The sequence below is a fragment of the Mytilus trossulus genome, chromosome 3 (assembly GCF_036588685.1).
Source record: "Mytilus trossulus isolate FHL-02 chromosome 3, PNRI_Mtr1.1.1.hap1, whole genome shotgun sequence".
Classification (NCBI taxonomy): Eukaryota; Metazoa; Mollusca; class Bivalvia; order Mytilida; family Mytilidae; genus Mytilus; species Mytilus trossulus.
In genome coordinates, this window is record NC_086375.1 from 19,404,184 (window position 1) to 19,426,654 (window position 22,471).

Consider the following 22,471-nt stretch of genomic DNA (forward strand, 5'->3'; position numbering starts at 1 on the left):
AGTTGAAAACCCTAATATGTTCGGCATACATGAAGGATTTTCTAATTTGCTGTGATCATAATTTTGTGGTGTATGTAATAATTTATAATAACACTTTTAACATTAAATTTAAATACTAAAAGTGTAAATTGCGTGTTTTTGTATCAAAAATGTATTATTGACTGAAGCACGTCATTATTTTCCCTCTGTGAGCCTCTGACAATCTGATAGCTTTTGACTACGTCACATAGTAACCAGTGTTACGACAACGTTCTTGAGGTTCCAATTGGGGCTAAAAACGTCGTATATACCCCTGCAGTTTCCTGAATATACACTGACATCTCTGTGTTGTTATCCAATCACAAACCTCGACACATTTGTAATCCGTAATATACTGGTTTATTACATCTCACGAGTGGTACCTTGAAGATCTATCAGTGTACTAGGTCTGTTGAAATCTAATGTACGATTAACAGTGCACAACTACTGGTTATTATTGCTAGCATTACTGCATATTCATCTGGATTTCAGTGTGAATATTGACAAATAAATAGAGAAGCTCGTTTCTGCCTAGACCCGAAGAGCAGATTTTGGACAATTTTGAGTAAATTCTGTATCAGAAAAATGTGTAGTTTATGTTTTCAATTAACCATGATTTACTCTATTCAGAAGCTTTATAAAATAGTTTTACATTCATAAAGTGTTTATGTGTCCTATCTACATGTAGCTCCTCTATCAACTGCTCTATGACCGAAAACCGAATAAAAAACCTTTTCCTGCATGAAAGGGTCCCAGCTCGGCTGTAGTTGCTTGAACATCGTTTCTTTCTAGCTACGACCCTGCTTGTGGCCAAGTTTGGTTAAATTTGTCCAAGTTGTTTTAGGAGAAGACTTTTGTAAAAGATTACGAAAATATGTTAATAAACAGTTATCACAGAGGTACACTACTGTGCCAAAAGTGAAGATAATTTTACGACGTCATGTTGATTGCGGGTTGGAAGTGACAACTTCTATAGCCTTTTCCTCTGTTAATAAGTTGGAGTTATCTCTGTTTTTGCACAAGATGAAAGTTTTGAGGAAGGTCATTGACCTGATACGTCACTGGAAGTTTGGAATTGTCTGCTTTGTTTACATTTCGTATAGTTTTGAGAATGGCCCCAAAACGCAAGGAACTGTCATTGTCCGAGAAAAATGCCATTGCAGCATTACATAAGGCTGGTATGAAAGGACCTGACATCGCTCGACAAACAAAGCATCCACTTCTAACAATTTATGGGGTTTTAAACCGTTTCAAAGGTTGGGGGCAGTTTGGAAAACAAGGAGAAAACGGGAAGGCCAAATCTGCTAACACCGCGGTATACTCGCAAACTTTGCACCACTGTCAAGTCGGACAGAAAACTTACACTGCATGAGATAACTGCTGTTTTCAATGAATGTACAGAAGAACCAGTATCTAAGCGTACTGTTCAGAGAAAATTGTATGAAGAAGGGTTCAAAAAACCTGTTGTAAAAAAATCCATCAGACTTTGTGCTGCAAATGTCAAAAAAAGGCTGGCATGGTGTAAATTGGCAAGACACAAAACTGTGGAAGATTATTGGAGAAAGGTCATATATAGTGATGAATGTAAGGTGGAAATTCGGTTAATCATGTTTTAGTCTGGAGACGGCCTGGTGAGGAGTGGACTCCTCCTTGCTTAAATCCTGGCCATGGGTCACGACTGAGTTTGATGATCTGGGGCTGCATTACCTATGAAGGTGTTGGTACTATTACTGTTGTAACTGGTAATATTAATGCTTAAGTATATTGAGATAGTTGACAATTTTGTTTGGCCTGTTATTGCTCATCATTTCCCTGCTGACAATTACATATACCAAGATGACAATGCCCCAGTTCATAGGGTCAAAATTGTGAAGGATTACAAGGAAAATAAACAACTTCATGGTATAGAATGGCCAGCACAAAGTCCAGACCTTAATATTATTGAAAATATGTGGCGTAAAATTAAAATTGAACTGCAAAAACAGGCTCATACTATCCCTACAAAGGCTCAAATGGAGACAGCAATTTGGGACATATGAACAAATATATCCTTAGAATTTATAAGAAAACTTTATGATTCAATTCCAAGAAGTTTGAGGCTAGTATTAGTAATAAGGGCAAAAGGAAACATCACAAAGTATTAGATGAGGTCAGATCATTTTAATAATATAATTACAAAGGTTGAACTGTGACAGATACTTGACAACTGTATGTGGTGGCCATCTTGGAATTATCTTCACTTTTGGCACAAGTCTGTATGTCTTTCTTTTCTTTAAGATTCTGATTATGCAATTGTTGAAAAATTAAATTTGCAATACTTAACAAGTTCAGTGATCGGGAAGGACGTGCGCCCTGCGCCTATAGCGCATATTCACCAGAAATGGCGCATAGAGTGACAAACGTAAGCGCCCACGTGGCGCACGATATTTTTCACATTGTTTAGAAACGTTAAGATATCGTCAAATAGTTTTCCGATCGTGTTCCGTGCCGCCATGTGTGTGTACACAACTGTCTTATGTTCCTCCAATCATAGGAGCACCTATATATTTTTGGACGTCTCGGGTGTTTTCCTATGGTAATTGAACCATGCGGTTTAACGTCTCGGGTGTTTTCCTATGGTAATAATAGAACCATGCGGTTTAACTGATAACCCAAAAAAACGCAATTAACCATCATTCATGATATAATTTTTTATAAACAACTTTACATTTGTGAAATTTGGCTATTACAGACGAGATTTAACTCTAATAATAATCTTTTAATTTAGTTTAGCTTTCTATTATTTCGATTGAAAACCCCTGAAGCCTTTTTATGAATATAGTTTTTGTCTCCATAAAAGGCGCTTAACTGTCCTTGTCATTTTTTGGTCTTTGGCTCGTTTTGACATTTTGTAAACATGACTTCAGCGAATTATTGTTTTGTTCTATCAATTAATGGTACTCTCTACTGTTATTCTTGTCATCTTGATGAAGTAATAATAATAATACAAGAAATGCAGAGGACGTTCCTGAAATGACCTCTAATACGGAACGTCTGGAATGAGTATGGTATCGACGAAGACCCAAATTTAATGTTAAAAATAACATGAACATGAACAAGCCAAGGCAACAGTAACAGTTTAAACATTGTAAATAAAGGTTTTTCTTTAATATGGTCCGTTTTGGAAGAAGTTATTGTATATTCATTGAAATTACAGAATCACAGGAACAATATTATTTAAAATCATAAAGGTAAATTTGTACCAACACTTCTTTTCCAAAACATGAGAAAATAATGATACTTTTTATTTTTTATAAGTCATTTCGAATGGCCCACTCATTTGACAACATGGCCCATTATTTTTTAAAATGGCCCATCGAATTTATTTTTGAGGGGCCCTGGGCCCATAGTGAAAAAAACCTTCCAGATCACTGCAAGTTAGGCTAATATTCAAAATCAATGAACCATGACTGATGTACATGGATAAACCACCTGCATGTAAATGAGATGTGCCAAACAAAGGTAACACTCAAACTGATTTATAGTTTATGATGTCAAATAACCATCTGTGTCAAAAAGCAATATATAGCCCCGTAGGCTGTATCGAAGTGCAATCTTATGATTACGGTTAGGGTTCATGTTAGTGTTTAGGGTTATCTTGCTCCATAGTCTTGGTCAAGGTGTATACAAATTGCACTCATGTATTGACATACCTAAATGTGCCCTGTCAGATATGATCAGTCTGTTTTCCCAATCTTCTAGTCCTTTTTGAACATTTTTTTCAATTTCTTCAAATAAATCTGGTAAATGAACAACAACACCATTTCCTGCAAAAAATGGAAAATGGATTGTAAAATACAAAATGGCATTTCAATATATTTGGTGGATTTTTTTTGTGAATTTAGATAAAAGTTGTAAATTTGTAATCCTTAATATCACAGTTCAAACACAACATTAAACAGGACTTCCAATCTTTCCAACAAGAAAGCTCTCTTTAAAACATGTTTAAGTCTTATAGCATGTAATCAAAGAATCATGGATGTTGATATTCAGACAATTTTGTAGCTAATCTGACATTTTTCTTTAAATATTTCTTTCTATTTTGGTATTTTTTATTTTCATTTTTATTTTTAGTGACAGTAATTGCCAATCATATTTTAAATCATATTTTTTTCCATATTATATGGACAGTTAAAGAAATATTTTAATTTAATACAAAGGATATACTTTTGCGGCCCCCCAGTATGTTGAGAATATAATGCAAATGTTAATGTAATGTTTCCAGTATTTACGTTTTCTGTTTATGACGTTACATAGAACCTTTCGATATGAATTTGAGCATAAAAGTAACACCAGATGCTCCGCAGGGCGTAGCTTTATACGACCGCAGAGGTTGAACCCTGAACGGTTGGGGCAAGTATGGACACAACATTCAAGCTGGATTCAGCTCTAGATTTGGATTGTGATTAAATAGTTGACACAGCATAGGTTTCTGACACAGAATGAATGTGTTCTAATGAACTTAAAATTTTTGTTTTCTCTTAGAGCAATTCACTATGCTGTTGAATATTAATCCTCTCAAAAAAAATGTTTGAAGAAATTTTCTTTTTATTTATGAAATTTCAAATGAGAAAAATTGAACCCAATTTTTTAATCACATCCCCCTTTCCCTTATTCCAAAACTAATCTCAATTAAAATATTCTAATGGAGTTTGCAACAATAACTACTCATTTAAATACATCATAAAATATTAAGATGTAAAAAAACTGCTCGTTATCACTGAATGGTAAAGATTATTTAAATTTATCAGTTGGTAGTAAAATGTGAATATACATTGTATATTGTATATAACAAAGATTTAAGTTGATTCTGGACAAAGAAAGATAACTCCAATTAAAAAAAAATTCTTGCAATAAGATATTTCTTGCTTACTATTCTGGACAAAGAAAGATAACTCTATTTAAAAAAAAAATTGCTATTTCACAATATTGTGAAATTGGATATTTCTTGCCATTGCACAATACTGTGCAATTGAAAAGACTTGCTATTACACAATACTTAATATAATAATTTTAGATCCTGATTTGGACAAACTAGAAAACTGGGCCCATAATCAAAAATCTAAGTACATGTTTAGATTCAGCATATCAAAGAGGCCCAAGAATTTAATTTTTGTTAAAATCAAACTTAGTTTAATTTTGGACCCTTTGGACCTTAATGTAGGCCAATTTGAAAACGGGACCAAAAATGAAGAATCTACATACACAGTTAGATTTGGCATATCAAAGAACCCCATTTATTCAATTTCTGATGAAATCAAATAAAGTTTAATTTTGGACCCAGATTTGGACCAACTTGAAAACTGGGCCAATAATCAAGAATCTAAGTACATTTTTAGATTCAACATATCAAAGAACCCAACCGATTCATTTTTTGTCAAAATCAAACTAAGTTTAATTTTGGACCCTTTGGACCTTAATGTAGACCAATTTGAAAACATGACCAAAAGTTAAGAATCTACATACACAGTAAAATTTGTCATATCAAAGAACCCCAATTATTCAATTTTGATGAAATCAAACAAAGTTTAATTTTGGACCCTTTGGGCCCCTAATTCCTAAACTGTTCGGACCAAAACTCCCAAAATCAATACCAACCTTCCTTTTACGGTCATAAACCTTGTGTTTAAATTTCATAGATTTCTATTTACTTATACTAACGTTATGGTGCAAAAACCAAGAAAAATGCTTATTTGGGTCCCTTTTTGGCCCCTAATTCCCAAACTGTTGGGACCTAAACTCCCAAAATCAATACCAATCCTCCTTTTGTGGTCATAAACATTGTGTTTAAATTTCATTGATTTCTATTTACTTAAACTAAAGTTATTGTGCAAAAACCAAGAATAATGCTTATTTGGGCCCTTTTTTGGCCCCTAATTCCTAAACTGTTGAAACCTAAACTCCCAAAATCAATCCCAATCTTCCTTTTGTGGTCATGAACATTGTGTTTAAATTTCATAGATTTCTATTTACTTATACTAACGTTATGGTGCAAAAACCAAGAAAAATGCTTACTTGGGTCCCTTTTTGGCCCCTAATTCCCAAACTGTTGGGACCTAAACTCCCAAAATCAATACCAATCTTCCTTTTGTGGTCATAAACATTGTGTTTAAATTTCATTGATTTCTATTTACTTAAACTTAAGTTATTGTGCAACCAGATGCTCCGCAGGGCGTAGCTTTATACGACCGCAGAGGTTGAACCCTGAACGGTTGGGGCAAGTATGGACACAACATTCAAGCTGGATTCCGCTCTAAATTTGGATTGTGATTAAATAGTTGACACAGCATAGGTTTCTGACACAGAATGAATGTATTCAAATGAACTTAAAATTTTTGTTTTCTCTTAGAGCAATTCACTATGCTGTTGAATATTAATCCTCTCAAAAAAATGTTTGAAGAAATTTTCTTTTTATTTATGAAATTTCAAATGAGAAAAATTTAACCCAATTTTTTATTCACATCCCCCTTTCCCTTATTCCAAAACTAATCTCAATTAAAATATTCTAATGGAGTTTGCAACAATTACTACTCATTTAAATACATGATGTAAAAAAACTGCTTGTTATCACTGAATGGTAAAGATTATTTAAATTTATCAGTTGGTAGTAAAAAGTGAATATACATTGTATATTGTATATAACAAAGATTTAAGTTGATTCTGGACAAAGAAAGATAACTCCAATTAAAAAAAATTCTTGCAGATATTTCTTGCTTACTATACTGGACAAAGAAAGATAACTCTTAATTAAAAAAAAATTTGCTATTTCACAATATTGTGAAATTAGATATTTCTTGCCATTGCACAATACTGTGCAATTGAAAAGACTTGCTATTGCACAATACTTAATATAATAATTTTAGATCCTGATTTGGACCAACTTGAAAACTGGGCCCATAATCAAAAATCTAAGTACATGTTTAGATTCAGCATATCAAAGAGGCCCAAGAATTTATTTTTTGTTAAAATCAAACATAGTTTAATTTTGGACCCTTTGCACTTTAATTTAGACCAATTTTAAAACTGGACCAAAAATTAAGAATCTACATACACAGTTAGATTTGGCATATCAAAGAACCCCAATTATTCAATTTTTGATGAAATCAAACAATGTTTAATTTTGGACCCCGATTTGGGCCAACTTGAAAACTGGGCCAATATTCAAAAATCTAAGTACATTTTTAGATTCAGCATATCAAAGAACCCCAAGGTTTCAATTTTTGTTAAAATCAAACTAAGTTTAATTTTGGACCCTTTGGACCTTAATGTAGACCAATTTGAAAAAGGGACCAAAAATTAAGAATCTACATACACAGTTAAATTCAGCATATTAAAGAACCCCAATTATTCAATTTTGATGAAATCAAACAAAGTTTAATTTTGGACCCTTTGGGCCCCTTTTTCCTTAACTGTTGGGACCAAAACTTCCAAAATCAATACCAACCTTCCTTTTATAGTCATAAACCTTGTGTTTAAATTTCATAGATTTCTATTCACTTATACTAACGCTATGGTGGGAAAAACCAAGAAAAATGCTTATTTGGGTCCCTTTTTGGCCCCTAATTCCTAAACTGTTGGGACCGAAACTCCCAAAATCAATACCAACCTTCCTTTTGTGGTCATAAACATTGTGTTTAAATTTCATTGATTTCTATTTACTTTAACTAAAGTTATTGTGCGAAAACCAAGAATAATGCTTATTTGGGCCCTTTTTTGGCCCCTAATTCCTAAACTGTTGAAAATAAAACTCCCAAAATCAATCCCAACCTTTATTTTGTGGTTATAAACCTTGTGTCAAAATTTCATAGATTTCTATTAACTTAAACTAAAGTTATAGTGCGAAAACCAAGAAAATGCTTATTTGGGCCCTTTTTGGCCCCTAATTCCTAAAATGTTGGGACCAAAACTCCCAAAATCAATACCAGCCTTCCTTTTATGGTCATAAACCTTGTGTTAAAATTTCATAGATTTCTATTCACTTTTACTAAAGTTAGAGTGCGAAAACTAAAAGTATTCGGACGACGACGACTACAATGGCGACGACGACGACGCCAACGTGATAGCAATATACGACGAAAATTTTTTCAAAATTTGCGGTCGTATAAAAACCAAGAATAATGCTTATTTGGGCCCTTTTTTGGCCCCTAATTCCTAAACTGTTGAAACCCAAACTCCCAAAATCAATCCAAACCTTTCTTTTGTGGTCGTAAACCTTGTGTCAAAATTTCATAGATTTCTATTAACTTAAACTAAAGTTATAGTGCGAAAACCAAGAAAATGCTTATTTGGGCCCTTTTTGGCCCCGAATTCCTAAAATGTTGGGACCAAAACTCCCAAAATCAATACCAACCCTCCTTTTGTGGTCATAAACCTTGTGTTAAAATTTCATAGATTTCTATTCACTTTTACTTAAGTTAGAGTGCGAAAACTAAAAGTATTCGGACGACGACGACGCCAACGTGATAGCAATATACGACGAAAAAATTTTCAAAATTTGCGGTCGTATAACAACGCAAAGTATCGAGTTTTATTCGTTTATTACAATACATTCTTTTCACTGCATTGGGGGCAATCAACAGGTTTTTTTTCTATGACCTCATATTTTGGGAGACCAAGGAAAAGAGACCCTTAGTGTTTCAGTTTGTATTGTTAAAATAATAATTTAATAACATTAATAAAATTAAAATATTACCAATGACAGCTATACAGTCAGGGTTAACAATTCCACTTGGCAGAATATGAAAATCATACATTTTCTCTTTAACAACAACTGTATGTCCAGCATTGTTTCCTCCCTGAAATGAAAATGGACAGACAATTTCAAATTACATGTACAAAAATATTATATTGACATTTTGGTTTTAATTTTTTAGCTGGTCCATGTATATTTGCCTCAATTTGTTTTTTTAAGTTAATAATTATAATAGAGATGTATTTCTAATCAAACATGATAAATTGCTCACCTGTAATTTTTTGCTTAACTCTTTCATGACTATTTTTGCTTTTCAATACTGTAAATTAAGATATTATTGCATGCCATTTATTAATGCGATTTTGTCTTCTGAATCTAAAATGTGATTTTAATTTTTAATATATTGAGAAAAATCTTGCTGAATTCATATAAAATATTTCAAAATGTGAGATTAAATTATTGCGTTTACAACTCTGTCACATTTTTCGCAATATTAACCAGGTGCTCCGCAGGGCACAGCTTTATACGATTGCAGAGGTCGAAACCCTAACATTTGGGGCAAGTAAAGACACAGCACTCAAGCTTGATACAGCTCTGAATTTGGATTGTGATTAAATAGTGACACAGCATAGGTTTCTGACACAGAATGAATGAGGTCTAATGAACCTTTTGAGCAATACACTATGCTGTTGAATCCCCTCAAAAAGAGTTTGCAACAATAACTACATTGTACTTATTTAAATACATCATAAAATATTAAAATATAAAAAGACATACAGTCATGGTTATAATTAATATTATTAATCAATAGTAACTTCTAAAATGTCTAAATGTAAATTGACAGCTAATCATTATTTCTTAATACATAATTTTTAAGCAGTGTAAGGGAGGTAATCACACATATTCTTTAAATGAAATTGGCTTACCTCTCTTACACTGCTTTTAAATTGTCTAAATTGTGCTTTACTGGGATTCACGCTTCAGACAGCTGACGATGAGTCCCGTTTTACCAGGATCGGAATACCTCTTTTATATTTCCCGCTCAAAACAGTGCAAACACCAGTTATCTTTCTTTGTTGAATACACGGATGAAAGTGTAAACATGGCGCTTCTGTTTGTTGAAAATTGTGTCAAAATCAGAAAAAAATTACGTAAATTTACGAGAATTTGAAATGTTGGAACATTTTTTGGGAAAGAATCTGGAAGAATTGAAGCCAAACTAGTATACTTTTTTTTACCTAAAATGTAGTTTTACATGTATGTTTAAAACACTTGGAATGGACACTGTTCAGTGTAAGGAATTTGTACAGCCTCAATAAATTTTTCAAAATTTTGCCGTTTTGGGTTAAAAAATTATGATTTTAGGGTCACAGAGTCGAATTTTGAGAATTTCACCTAGATAATGCAGAAAATTTGAAAATTTGAATATTTTATGAAGAAAAAATTATCAAAACTAGAACAAAACTGTGAACATGGTGTTAGTGAATGAAATAAAGACACAAATAACTACAGACAAGTTTTTATTGCCATTTATTATGAAGATCTCCCATTTGAGTAATAATAGCCAGGGAAGCTGTCGTCTCAGAGTAGCTTTTGTCTGGGCAGCTATCGGTGAAAGGGTTAAACAGAAAAACCCTTGTTTTCCCCTTTTTTGCCCCAAATTGCTTAATGATTTGAGACATGACCCCCAATAACCATCCCTTTGTAGTATGGAAACTTGTGCTATAATTTCAGAGAGATTCATACACTTAAACACAAGTTATTGACTGAAAACTACAAAAATGCTCATTTGGCCCCTAATTTCTAAACCTTTGGGACCATATAACCCCCAAATTCAATCCAAACATTCTACTTGTGTTAATAAACATGGTGGTACAATTTCAGAGCAACTGAAATTCTTCTACACAAGTTAATATCCAGAAAGTAGAAAAATGATTGTTTAGGGCCCCCCTAATTCTTAAACAGTTTAGACCATCATCCCTAAAATCAATCTCAACCTTCCTTTTGTGGAATTGAACCGTCTTATAAAATTTCAAAGAGATCCATTCACTTAAACTAAAGTTATTGTCAAGACACCAAATGTGTCTTCAAACTACGCAGATGCGACGACAACATCATACGATCCAAAAAAATGTTTCACGGTCATATAAAAACTGTGCAGTTATTTCTGAATTTACAACTTATATATTAAAAATGCCATTTAAATGTTCTTTGTATCTGTCCTATTTTTTCTTTTGACAAAAGCAAATAAAAAGGTTGCTGAGCACAGCCTGATAAGCCTGCAGAGGGTGAACCCTGAAAAGTTGGTGCAAGATTGGAAATAATTTTCAAACTAAATACTGTCCGAATTTAGATTGTGATCAACTTTTTGACATAATATAGGTTTCTGAAACAAAATAAATGTGGTGAAAGATATTAAAAAATTTGTTGAAATGGGTTGAAAATTTGAAATATATGTATAATTTTCAATAGAAGATGTCTTACTATTAATTGTGCAATACTGTAAAATTGTAATACTTTACTATTGCACAATAACATGATATTTTGCAATATTGGGCTACAGCCCAATACTCTGCTCAGCCCAGGGACTAAAATTAACTGTTTTCCTCCAGGGGCCAGCTGCAAATTAACAATATTTTTTTACAATATTTTTTTCAGGGGCCCAGTGGAAATTTTTGGAGCCCAACCAATTTTTATACTTACAAAATAAAACTGAAATGTACTTTATATATACTAATAAAGCCTTATTATGTAATCCTACTTGTAGGTTTTGAGTCTTGTAAAAGTTTTGTGTGGTAACTTTAAAACATTTGAATTATTGCCACCAGAAATATATCAATAAGATTTTTTTACCACAAAGTATGTTTATTTGGTTGACATGTTTCACCTATAGATACATGTAGGCGTCATCAGGACAATGAAACAGTTATAATTTAAAATGGCACAAATTCAAAGAAAATGGAACAATTTCTTAAGAAGAACTATATTTTATTTATGGGTTATAACAGAAAATATAAAACAGGGTAAAATTTAATGGAAACTAATTTCTGGAATGTTCCATTTACATTATCTTGAAATTCAGGTCTGTCAAATTTTACAGTTTAATATTTCATATTTACCTGAAGTGACATTTCTTGGGAGTTCTGGGATATCATGTTGAAAGTAAAATTAATATTTGTCCACCTTAAATGGAATTGTATCTTATTTTATCATTTCTCTTGGATATTTCTGGAAATATTTTGCATCATTAAGCACAAAAAAGTAACTTAGTAAACGTTTCTGGACGGCAATGAAAATTTCATGTCAAAAGTAGGTTTTTTAAGTTCCCCCCAAAATTTATTCTCAAAGTACAGACGTAAAAAATGGCTGCGGCAGCGTTATGACCTCATAGGAAGGCGTCCCAGAAAAAAATAAGATAGCCTTGCCAGACGTCATAATTATTTTGACTACTACTGTACCTTCATGAAGAATAACGTTAATTATTACATTGGTTGCAATGAATTACATTGATTTCCCAGTTAGATAAATCCGATAATTTCACATGTGAAATAAACGTGGTTATTTCACTCTCTGACGTCATACAACAATAGGCGTTGTCAAGACGTCGATAACGTCGAAACAAAACATGCGTAGGAAAACCATATAGTTCCTTACATTTTCTACATTAATTTCATAAAAAAAAGCAATTTGACAATGTAATAAAAAGTATAACTAATCGCCGTATTTGAATATCAAAAATAAGACAACATGTGACCGAACGCCGCTATGGATTAAACTCGTTTAATCCATGCGTCGTTCGGTCACGCGTTGTCTTATTTTTGATATTCAAATACGGCGATTAGTTATACTATAAAAATTCTTGCCAAATGAATTTAACAATAATTTTTGGTGCACGACGAAAACATTTGCACTTTCTTTTAGATGATAAAAAAAAAATAGAATGATTTTTGACAAATCATGTTAAAAAATTTCCAAAAATGATGGTAACAATAATTATTTGAGACCTCTGACGAATCACGATAAGGATATTTTGACAAATCATGGTAAAATTATAATCAATTTGACGCTAACTGTAGCTAAACTGGACTACTCACATACAAATGTAGACCAAGTAGTAAGAAAAGCCAACAACACCAGGGCTTTTTTACAGAAAAATATATCCCAATGCCCAGGAAAGACCAAGGAACTCTGCTATAAGACCCTTGTGAGACCACAGATGGAGTATGCAAGCATCAATTGGGATCCACACACAGCAAACAATATCCACAACCTAGAAATGGTACAACGTAGGGCAGCAAGATTTCTTACTGGTGACTACCACTGGACTACTAGTGTAACAAACCTATTACACCAGCTGCAATGGCCAACCCTACAAGAGCGTAGAGCTACGAATAAAGTCATAATGATGTACCGCAAAGTTAACCACTTGGTTGCAATACCAACATCCTGCTTAATCCCAACAGCAGCAACATTAAGAGGACACAACCAACCTTGTTCCATTTGCAAGAACACAGCTTTATCAGTACTCGTTCTTCCCAGATGCCATCAGATTATGGAACAGTCTGCCCCCAACTACTGTAGCCTGCAACTCAATTGACACATTCAAGTGTGAGCAACAGAAGACCAAGATGTAGTAAAGACTGTGCGAAAGTTTTAACTGTTCATACTATTTTTTTTAACTGCACTGTAAATATTGGTTTGTCTGCACCACGCATCAGTTCGATAATACACCAGATGGTGGTATGAACTGTATATGGAAGAAGAAGAAGCTGAAAAAGGCTGTTTGACGCCTGACAATAAAGGGCATTACTACCCATATTTAATGCTACATGTATGCCATATGCATTGAATGCAAATGGATGAAAAAATACTTTGATGCATTTATGACATTGTGACATCGTTATACTTACCGGTATCTTAAACATGTTTAAAGTGTTAACCAGATGCTCCGCAGGGCGTAGCTTTATACGACCGCAGAGGTTGAACCCTGAACGGTTGGGGCAAGTATGGACACAACATTCAAGCTGGATTCCGCTCTAAATTTGGATTGTGATTAAATAGTTGACACAGCATAGGTTTCTGACACAGAATGAATGTATTCAAATGAACTTAAAATTTTTGTTTTCTCTTAGAGCAATTCACTATGCTGTTGAATATTAATCCTCTCAAAAAAATGTTTGAAGAAATTTTCTTTTTATTTATGAAATTTCAAATGAGAAAAATTGAACCCAATTTTTTAATCACATCCCCCTTTCCCTTATTCCAAAACTAATTTCAATTAAAATATTCTAATGGAGTTTGCAACAATTACTACTCATTTAAATACATCATAAAATATTAAGATGTAAAAAAAACTGCTTGTTATCACTGAATGGTAAAGATTATTTAAATTTATCAGTTGGTAGTAAAAAGTGAATATACATTGTATATTGTATATAACAAAGATTTAAGTTGATTCTGGACAAAGAAAGATAACTCCAATTAAAAAAAATTCTTGCAGATATTTCTTGCTTACTATACTGGACAAAGAAAGATAACTCTTAATTAAAAAAAAAAATGCTATTTCACAATATTGTGAAATTAGATATTTCTTGCCATTGCACAATACTGTGCAATTGAAAAGACTTGCTATTGCACAATACTTAATATAATAATTTTATATCCTGATTTGGACCAACTTGGAAACTGGGCCCATAATCAAAAATCTAAGTACATGTTTAGATTCAGCATATCAAAGAGGCCCAAGAATTTAATTTTTGTTAAAATCAAACTTAGTTTAATTTTGGACCCTTTGCACTTAATTTAGACCAATTTTTAAACTGGACCAAAAATTAAGAATCTACATACACAGTTAGATTTGGCATATCAAAGAACCCCAATTATTCAATTTTTGATGAAATCAAACAATGTTTAATTTTAGACCTCGATTTGGGCCAACTTGAAAACTGGGCCAATAATCAAAAATCTAAGTACATTTTTAGATTCAGCATATCAAAGAACCCAAAGGTTTCAATTTTTGTTAAAATCAAACTAAGTTTAATTTTGGACCCTTTGGACCTTAATGTAGACCAATTTGAAAACGGGACCAAAAATTAAGAATCTATATACACAGTTAGATTCGGCATATTAAAGAACCCCAATTATTCAATTTTGATGAAATCAAACAAAATTTAATTTTGGACCCTTTGGGCCCCTTTTTCCTTAACTGTTGGGACCAAAACTCCCAAAATCAATACCAACCTTCCTTTAATAGTCATAAACCTTGTGTTTAAATTTCATAGATTTCTATTTACTTATACTAACGCTATGGTGCGAAAACCAAGAAAAATGCTTATTTTGGTCCCTTTTTGGCCCCTAATTCTTAAACTGTTGGGACCAAAACTCCCAAAGTCAATACCAACCTTCCTTTTGTGGTCATAAACATTGTGTTTAAATTTCATTGATTTCTATTCTATTTAACTAAAGTTATAGTGCGAAAACCAAGAATAATGCTTATTTGTGCCCTTTTTTGGCCCCTAATTCCTAAACTGTTGAAACCAAAACTCCCAAAATCAATCCCAACCTTTCTTTTGTGGTCATAAACCTTGCGTCAAAATTTCATAGATTTCTATTAACTTAAACTAAAGTTATAGTGCGAAAACCAAGAAAATGCTTATTTGGGCCCTTTTTGGCCCTTAATCCCTAAAATGTTGGGACCAAAACTTCCAAAATCAATACCAGCCTTCCTTTTATGGTCATAAACCTTGTGTTAAAATATATCTATTCACTTTTACTAAAGTTAGAGTGCGAAAACTAAAAGTATTCGGAAGACGACGACGACAACGACGACGACGCCAACGTGATAGCAATATACGACGAAATTTTTTTCAAAATTTGCGGTCGTATAAAAACTGAATTTTCCAATTCAGTATCACTAGTCCAAATTCTTATATATGTTTTGTATGGAGAATAAACAAGAATGTGTCCAAAGTACATGTACACGGATGCCCCACTGGCACTATCATTTTCCATGTTCCATGGACCGTGAAACTGGGGTCAAAAGTCTAATTTGGCTTTAAAATTAGAAATATCATATCATAAGCATCAAGTGTACTAAGTTTCAAGTTGATTGGACTTCAGCTTCATCAAAAACTACCTTGACCAAAAACTTTAACCTGAAAATCCCACTTTCATTTTATATGTTCAATTGACCGTGAAATTGGGGTCAAAAGTTTTATTTGGCTTTAACCCTTAGCCTGCTACACGCGACTATTGTCGTTCCGATAAGACAGTCCGCTACTGCTACTTGCAACTATAGTCGTTTTCCGTAACTGGTTTGTTTACACAGTTACCTTGGAATGGGCGGAGTCAATATTCATAAGATTGCGGCAGTTTCGACTTGTATGGATTCTGATTGGTTTAAAACCTGCGTTCTTTCGAATGTCTCTTGACTTTTAATGAGTTATAAGCGATAAACCAAAAGTGAAAATTTTTGATGAAAAAAGTGACAAAATGGCGGACATTATTTGGAGAAATGGCCAACACGTTCAGAAGTATTTTAATGAAAACGATTTAACAGCAGCGGCCGATTAAAAGGATTTGAACAAGAACCTAAGATATAATAGCCAAAAATAGAAACATTCTATCAAAACTGCAAACAGGAGACTTTTAAAGCGAGAATTACGGGAATTCCCAGACCTTGTTCAAAATGGATGACATGAAACAGGATTTGCGATGTTTATCATTTCGCCTTTCAAATGTGAATCAATATTGACTGACATCGATAAGTTTGTCAAAATTATATATTGATGAAAGCTTTAACAATGAACTTGTCATATAAATATATTGGTACATGGAAGTAAAAGTCGGCCATTGAAAGTTGGAGGAAAATACCGGAAAATATTTGCATAAAAAAGGCCGTTGGTCTGAGAAGAAACTTTTATTTTTTGATAATCACAATCAGGGGTCGAAATTAGCGCTAGTCCGGTAGTCCGGGACTAGTAAAATTTATGTCAGACCAGTAGATTTTGTCAGCTGGTGGTCCGGTGGACCAGTAGAAATTTGTCGATAAAAATCACTGATTGCATCACAATCTCCGTTTGTTTACAAAACAATTTACCTGTGAAATCAATTACACGGTACTAGGGGGTATTACAATTGATCAAGTTAATTAATATCTCGGGTGAGCGTCTTTCACAACAATATAAAATGTAGAAATTTTTGGAAGGAGTTAAACCGTCGAACAAAAAAATTTAAGATTACTGAAAATCAAAAGGAAGATTGAAATAAATTAATTGTAAAGAATGATTGGCGATCAAAATTGCGTCAAACTGTTTTATCAGATCTTTTATTCATTATGTTTCACACTGAAGATATAGCATCATTTGATCCAGTCCCAGCTATTGAACGTGGAATATTTCTGGACAGCGCTACGACCTAGTCAGACACCCTATGGTCGTCGTGAGGATTGCGATGACGTGGAAGACAATGTTGATATTTTTTCTGTCCTTGATACTGATTTTGATAAAGAAAATCATTGAGATTACCAAAGCCTTTATCAAAATCAGAGTAAAGATTATTTGAATCTTTGTTACTATCTAACTTAACTTATATAAACGAAAGCATCAATAAAATTAAACATCTGTCATTTATATTAGTCAAATTAATGTCATTTTTGCAGGACCAGTAGATTTGGAGCTGGACAAGTAGAGTTTTCAGACCACTGGTCCGGCTGGCCAGTACACAAAAAAGCTTAAATTCGACCCCTGATCACAATGGAACTTACATGTAGTTCTTAAAAGAGATTTTTAAACTATATTGGTTCAATTCTGAAGTCATGGATACTTTTACATTGATGGATTCGTTAATAAAACATGAAAAAATAAGTTTACCCTTGTTTACCTCTATTCGCACCTGAACAGGTAAAAAAAATGACCAGAGACTCACACAAAAATAAAATGAATAAAAAATACAGAATCTAACAATACTTTTTTTATATAACTTTTATTGATGAATATTCAATATTTACAAAGATACAGCAATTTTAAGTTAACATGTTTATTTCATCAGTGATTAAAATTTTACTCCGCATTACACAAAAGTACAATAGAAATCAATGCAGCAGTCTAAGGGTTAAAATTAGAAATTTAATTTCATAAGCAACAAGTGTACAAAGATTCAAGTTGATTGGACTTCATCTTCATCAAAAACTACCTCGCCCAAAAACTTTAACCTGCAGACGAACGAACTGAGCCACACCCCAGAAAACATAACGCCCCTCTATTATCGTAGGTGGGGCATAAAAAGTGAGTATGTTCCAATTTCCCTATTTAACAAGATATTTATTTGTTTATATATTTAATCTCATGTTTATTCATTAATGTTAAAATGTCATAATACAATAGGCCCGACCTATATATGTTGTTGCACATGCACAAAAGCTACTGTCCAATACAAAGGTCACCAACTTACAAGCATGACTTCTTATTTTACTGAATCGGGTCACAATACGAAAGAATCGTTCGTCCTGATTTCCGTTTGCACTAGTACCTGTTCGCCCAGGGTCCATTTGCCCTGATTTTTATGTTTTCCCTAATTGTTGTCTAGTTGCACTATGTTTATTATGTGAACAATATGTTGAAAGTTTGTTGATAAATTACCCGCATATTTGTATTGCTGCAACCAATTTATTATTTTACCTTTGATTTGCATCGAAGAATACTGGAATACAATGTACATTGTACATGATGTAGCTATTTTTATTGATAATTGTTAACAAAAAGAATTCAGTCAGTTTATGCAGAATAACTGACATGACCAATAGTAAACTAGTAAATTAACTTGAAAATCTTTTCATGATCTTTCACAATATACATGTACAATTTGTACATCAATGTTTTTGTTAATTCCAATCTGACCAGTTTATCAAAAAAAAGTTATTTTCATTAATAATCCACCAAAGATAAGAATCACAACAATCAGTGAGAATTAGCATGTCATTGATCAATAATTGATCCAAAAACAACCAATCAACTTTTAAATATTTCCATGTAACAGTTTTCATAAATTTCAAGAATATAAATATCTGTATTCAATTTTAATGCCCTAAGCCTCAATATTATATTTTTTACATAGGGCGAACAGACTCTATGGGCGAACTAACTCAGGGCAAACATGTTATTAGGACGAACGTACATGTACCAATACGAAATCCAGACTGATTGACCATGTTTCTGAGACTATTCATTAATTAAGTGTATCTGATGGTTTGTAAATAAGTAAAGAATATTTCCATTCACAGTGGCTAACAATAGACCACTTTCGAGTTCATCCGTCACCGGCAAAAACTCGTCAATTATGCACGCCTTTATGACGTCATTTACCAGATAGAGGGGTCGCCTGTATCCCTGCACTATTTACAGTACAGACAGAGAGGATGTAATCTCATACTCCCAACACTGATTCTGGTGTAACACAGTGTCACACTGTGAAACACAGATTTTCCCTCCCAAAAAACACCAAGTAATTACTCCCATCAGGGAGGGTTTTATGACCTGTTGATTGCAGGTAAAAGTAATAACTAGAGGCTCTAAAGAGCCTGTGTCGCTCACTTTGATATGTGTGAATTAAACAAAGGAAGCAGAGAGTTCATGACAAAATTGTGTTTAGGTGATTGTGATGTGTTTGTACATCTTACTTTACAGAACATTCTTGCTGCTTACAATTATCTCTATCTATAATGAACTTGTCTGTGTAGTTTCAGTGGAAAATGTTAGAAAAAATTTACAAATTTTATGCAAATTGTTAAAAATTGATTATAAAGGACAATAACTTCTTAAGGGGTCAATTGACCATTTTGGTCATTTTGACTTATTTTTGAGTCTTAAATTGCTGTACATTATTGCTGTTTACAGTTAATCTCTATCTATAATAATATTCAGGATAATAACCCAAAACAGCAAAATTTCCTTAAAATTACCAATTTAGGGGCAGCAACCTAACAACGAGTTGTCCGATTCATCTAAAAATTTCAGGGCAGATAGATCTTGACCAGATAAAAATGTTTACTCATTGTCAGATTTGCTCTAAATGCTCTTGTTTTTGAGTTATAAGCCAAAAACTGCATTTTACCCCTATGTTCTATTTTTATCCATTGCGGCCATCTTGGTTGGTTGGCCGGGTAACAAAACACAAATTTTAAACAAGATACATCAATGATGATTGTGGCCAAGTTTGGATTAATTTGGTCCAGTAGTTTCAGAGGAGAAGATTTTTGTAAAAGATCATGGAGATTTACGCAAAAAGGTTAAAAATTGACTGTAAAGGGCAATAACTCCTAAAGGGGTCAACTGACAATTTTGGTCATGTTGACTTATTTGTAAATCTTACTTTGCTGAACATTATTGCTGTTTACAGTTTATCTCCATCTATAATAATATTCAAGATAATAATCAAAAACAGTAAAATTTCCTTAAAATTACCAATTTGGGGGCAGCAACCCAACAATGGGTTGTCTGATTCATCTGAAAATTGAAGGGCAGATAGATCTTGACCTGATAAACAATTTTACCCCCATGTCAGATTTGCTCTAAAATGCTTTGGTTTTTGAGTTATAAGCCAAAATTGCATTTTACCCCAATGTTCTATTTTTAGCCATAGCCGCCATATTGGTTGGTTGGCCGGGTCAAAAAACACAAAAGCTACTGTCCAATACAAAGGTCACCAACTTACAAGCATGACTTCTTATTTTACTGAATCGGGTCACAATACGAAAGAATCGTTCGTCCTGATTTCCGTTTGCCCTAGTACCTGTTCGCCCAGGGTCCATTTGCCCTGATTTTTATTTTTTCCCTAATTGTTGTCTAGTTGCACTATGTTTATTATGTGAACAATATGTTGAAAGTTTGTTGATAAATTACCCGAATATTTGTTTGCCGCAACAAATTTATTATTTTACCTTTGATTTGCATCGAAGAATACTGGAATACAATGTACATTGTACATGATGTAGCTATTTTTATTGATAATTGTTAACAAAAAGAATTCAGTCAGTTTATATGCAGAATAACTGACATGACCAATAGTAAACTAGTAAATTAACTTGAAAATCTTTTCATGATCTTTCACAATATACATGTAAAATTCGTACATCAATGTTTTTGTTAATTCCAATCTGACCAGTTTATCAAAAAAAAGTTATTTTCATTAATAATCCACCAAAGATAAGAATCACAACAATCAGTGAGAATTGGCATGTCATTGATCAATAATTGATCCAAAAACAACCAATCAACTTTTAAATATTTCCATGTAACAGTTTTCATAAATTTCAAGAATATAACTATCTGTATTCAATTTTAATGCCCTAAGCCTCAATATTATATTTTTTACGTAGGGCGAACAGACTCTATGGGCGAACTAACTCAGGGCGAACATGTTATTAGGACGAACGTACATGTACCAATACGAAATCCAGACTGATTGACCATGTTTCTGAGACTATTCATTAATTAAGTGTATCTGATGGTTTGTAAATAAGTAAAGAATATTTCCATTCACAGTGGCTAACAATAGACCACTTTCGAGTTCACAACGGGTTATCTGATTCATCTGAAAATTTCAGGGCAGATAGATCTTGACCTGATAAACAAATTTACCCCATGTCAGATTTGCTCTAAATGCTTTGGTTTTTGAGTTATAAGCCAAAAACTGCATTTTACCCCTATGTTCTATTTTTAGCCATGGCGGCCATCTTGGTTGGTTGGCCGGGTCAAAAAACACAAATTTTAAACTAGATACATCAATGATGATTGTGGTTTAATTTGGCCCAGTAGTTTCAGAGGAGAAGATTTTTGTAAAAGTTAACGTCGGACGCAGGATGACGACAGACGCAAAGTGATGAGAAAAGCTCACTTGGCCCTTTGGGCCAGGTGAACTAAAAATCAACAAAGCATGACTACATGGTTTGACAGTGACATATAATTACATATCAACTATTCTCTCACTTCTTCCTATTTCAACCATTTCCTAGTATTTAGTTTTATTTCTGAAAGCTATAAAAAACTAGAGGCTCTAAAGAGCCTGTGTCGCTCACCTTGGTATATGTGAATTAAACAAAAGAAGCAGACAGTTCATGACAAAATTGTGTTTAGGTGATTTTGGTGTGTTTGTACATCTTACTTTACTAAACATTCTTGCTGCTTACAATCATCTCTATCTATAATGAACTTGTCCGTGTAGTTTCAGTGGAAAATGTTAGTAAAAATTCACAAATTTTATGAAAATTGTTAAAAATTGATTACAAAGGACGATAACTTCATAGGGGGTCAATTGACCATTTTGGTCATTTTGACCTATTTTTTAGTCTTAAATTGCTGTATATTATTGCTGTTTACATAACCCAAAACAGCAAAATTTCCTTAAAATTACCAATTTAGGGGCAGCAACCTGACAACCAGTTGACCCATTCATCTTAAAATTTCAGGGCAGATAGATTTTGACCAGATAAACAATTTTGCCCCTTGTCAGATTTGCTCTAAATGCTTTGGTTTTTGAGTTATAAGCCAAAAACTAAATTTTACCCCTATGTTCTATTTTTAGCCATGGCGGCCATCTTGGTTGGTTGGCCGGGTAAAAAAACACAAATTTTAAACTAGATACATCAATGTTGATTGTTGCTAATTTTGGTTTAATTTGGCCCAGTAGTTTCAGAGGAGAAGATTTTTGTAAAAGATATGGAAATTT

The 22,471-nt window shown here is 33.1% G+C and overlaps 1 protein-coding gene across 1 annotated transcript in view; it reads right to left on the reverse strand.

Moving 5' to 3' along the window:
* The window catches only part of LOC134710327 (adenylosuccinate synthetase isozyme 1 C-like), a 98,843-nt gene that overhangs the window by 72,969 nt on the left and 3,403 nt on the right, over nt 1-22,471 (reverse strand). Inside the window, exons 2-3 of the mRNA XM_063570653.1 lie at nt 8,750-8,852; nt 3,711-3,824 (exon numbers count right to left, since the gene is read on the reverse strand). Of these exons, the coding sequence (XP_063426723.1) occupies nt 3,711-3,824; nt 8,750-8,852 (217 nt within the window). The remainder of the gene's footprint in view (nt 1-3,710; nt 3,825-8,749; nt 8,853-22,471) is intronic.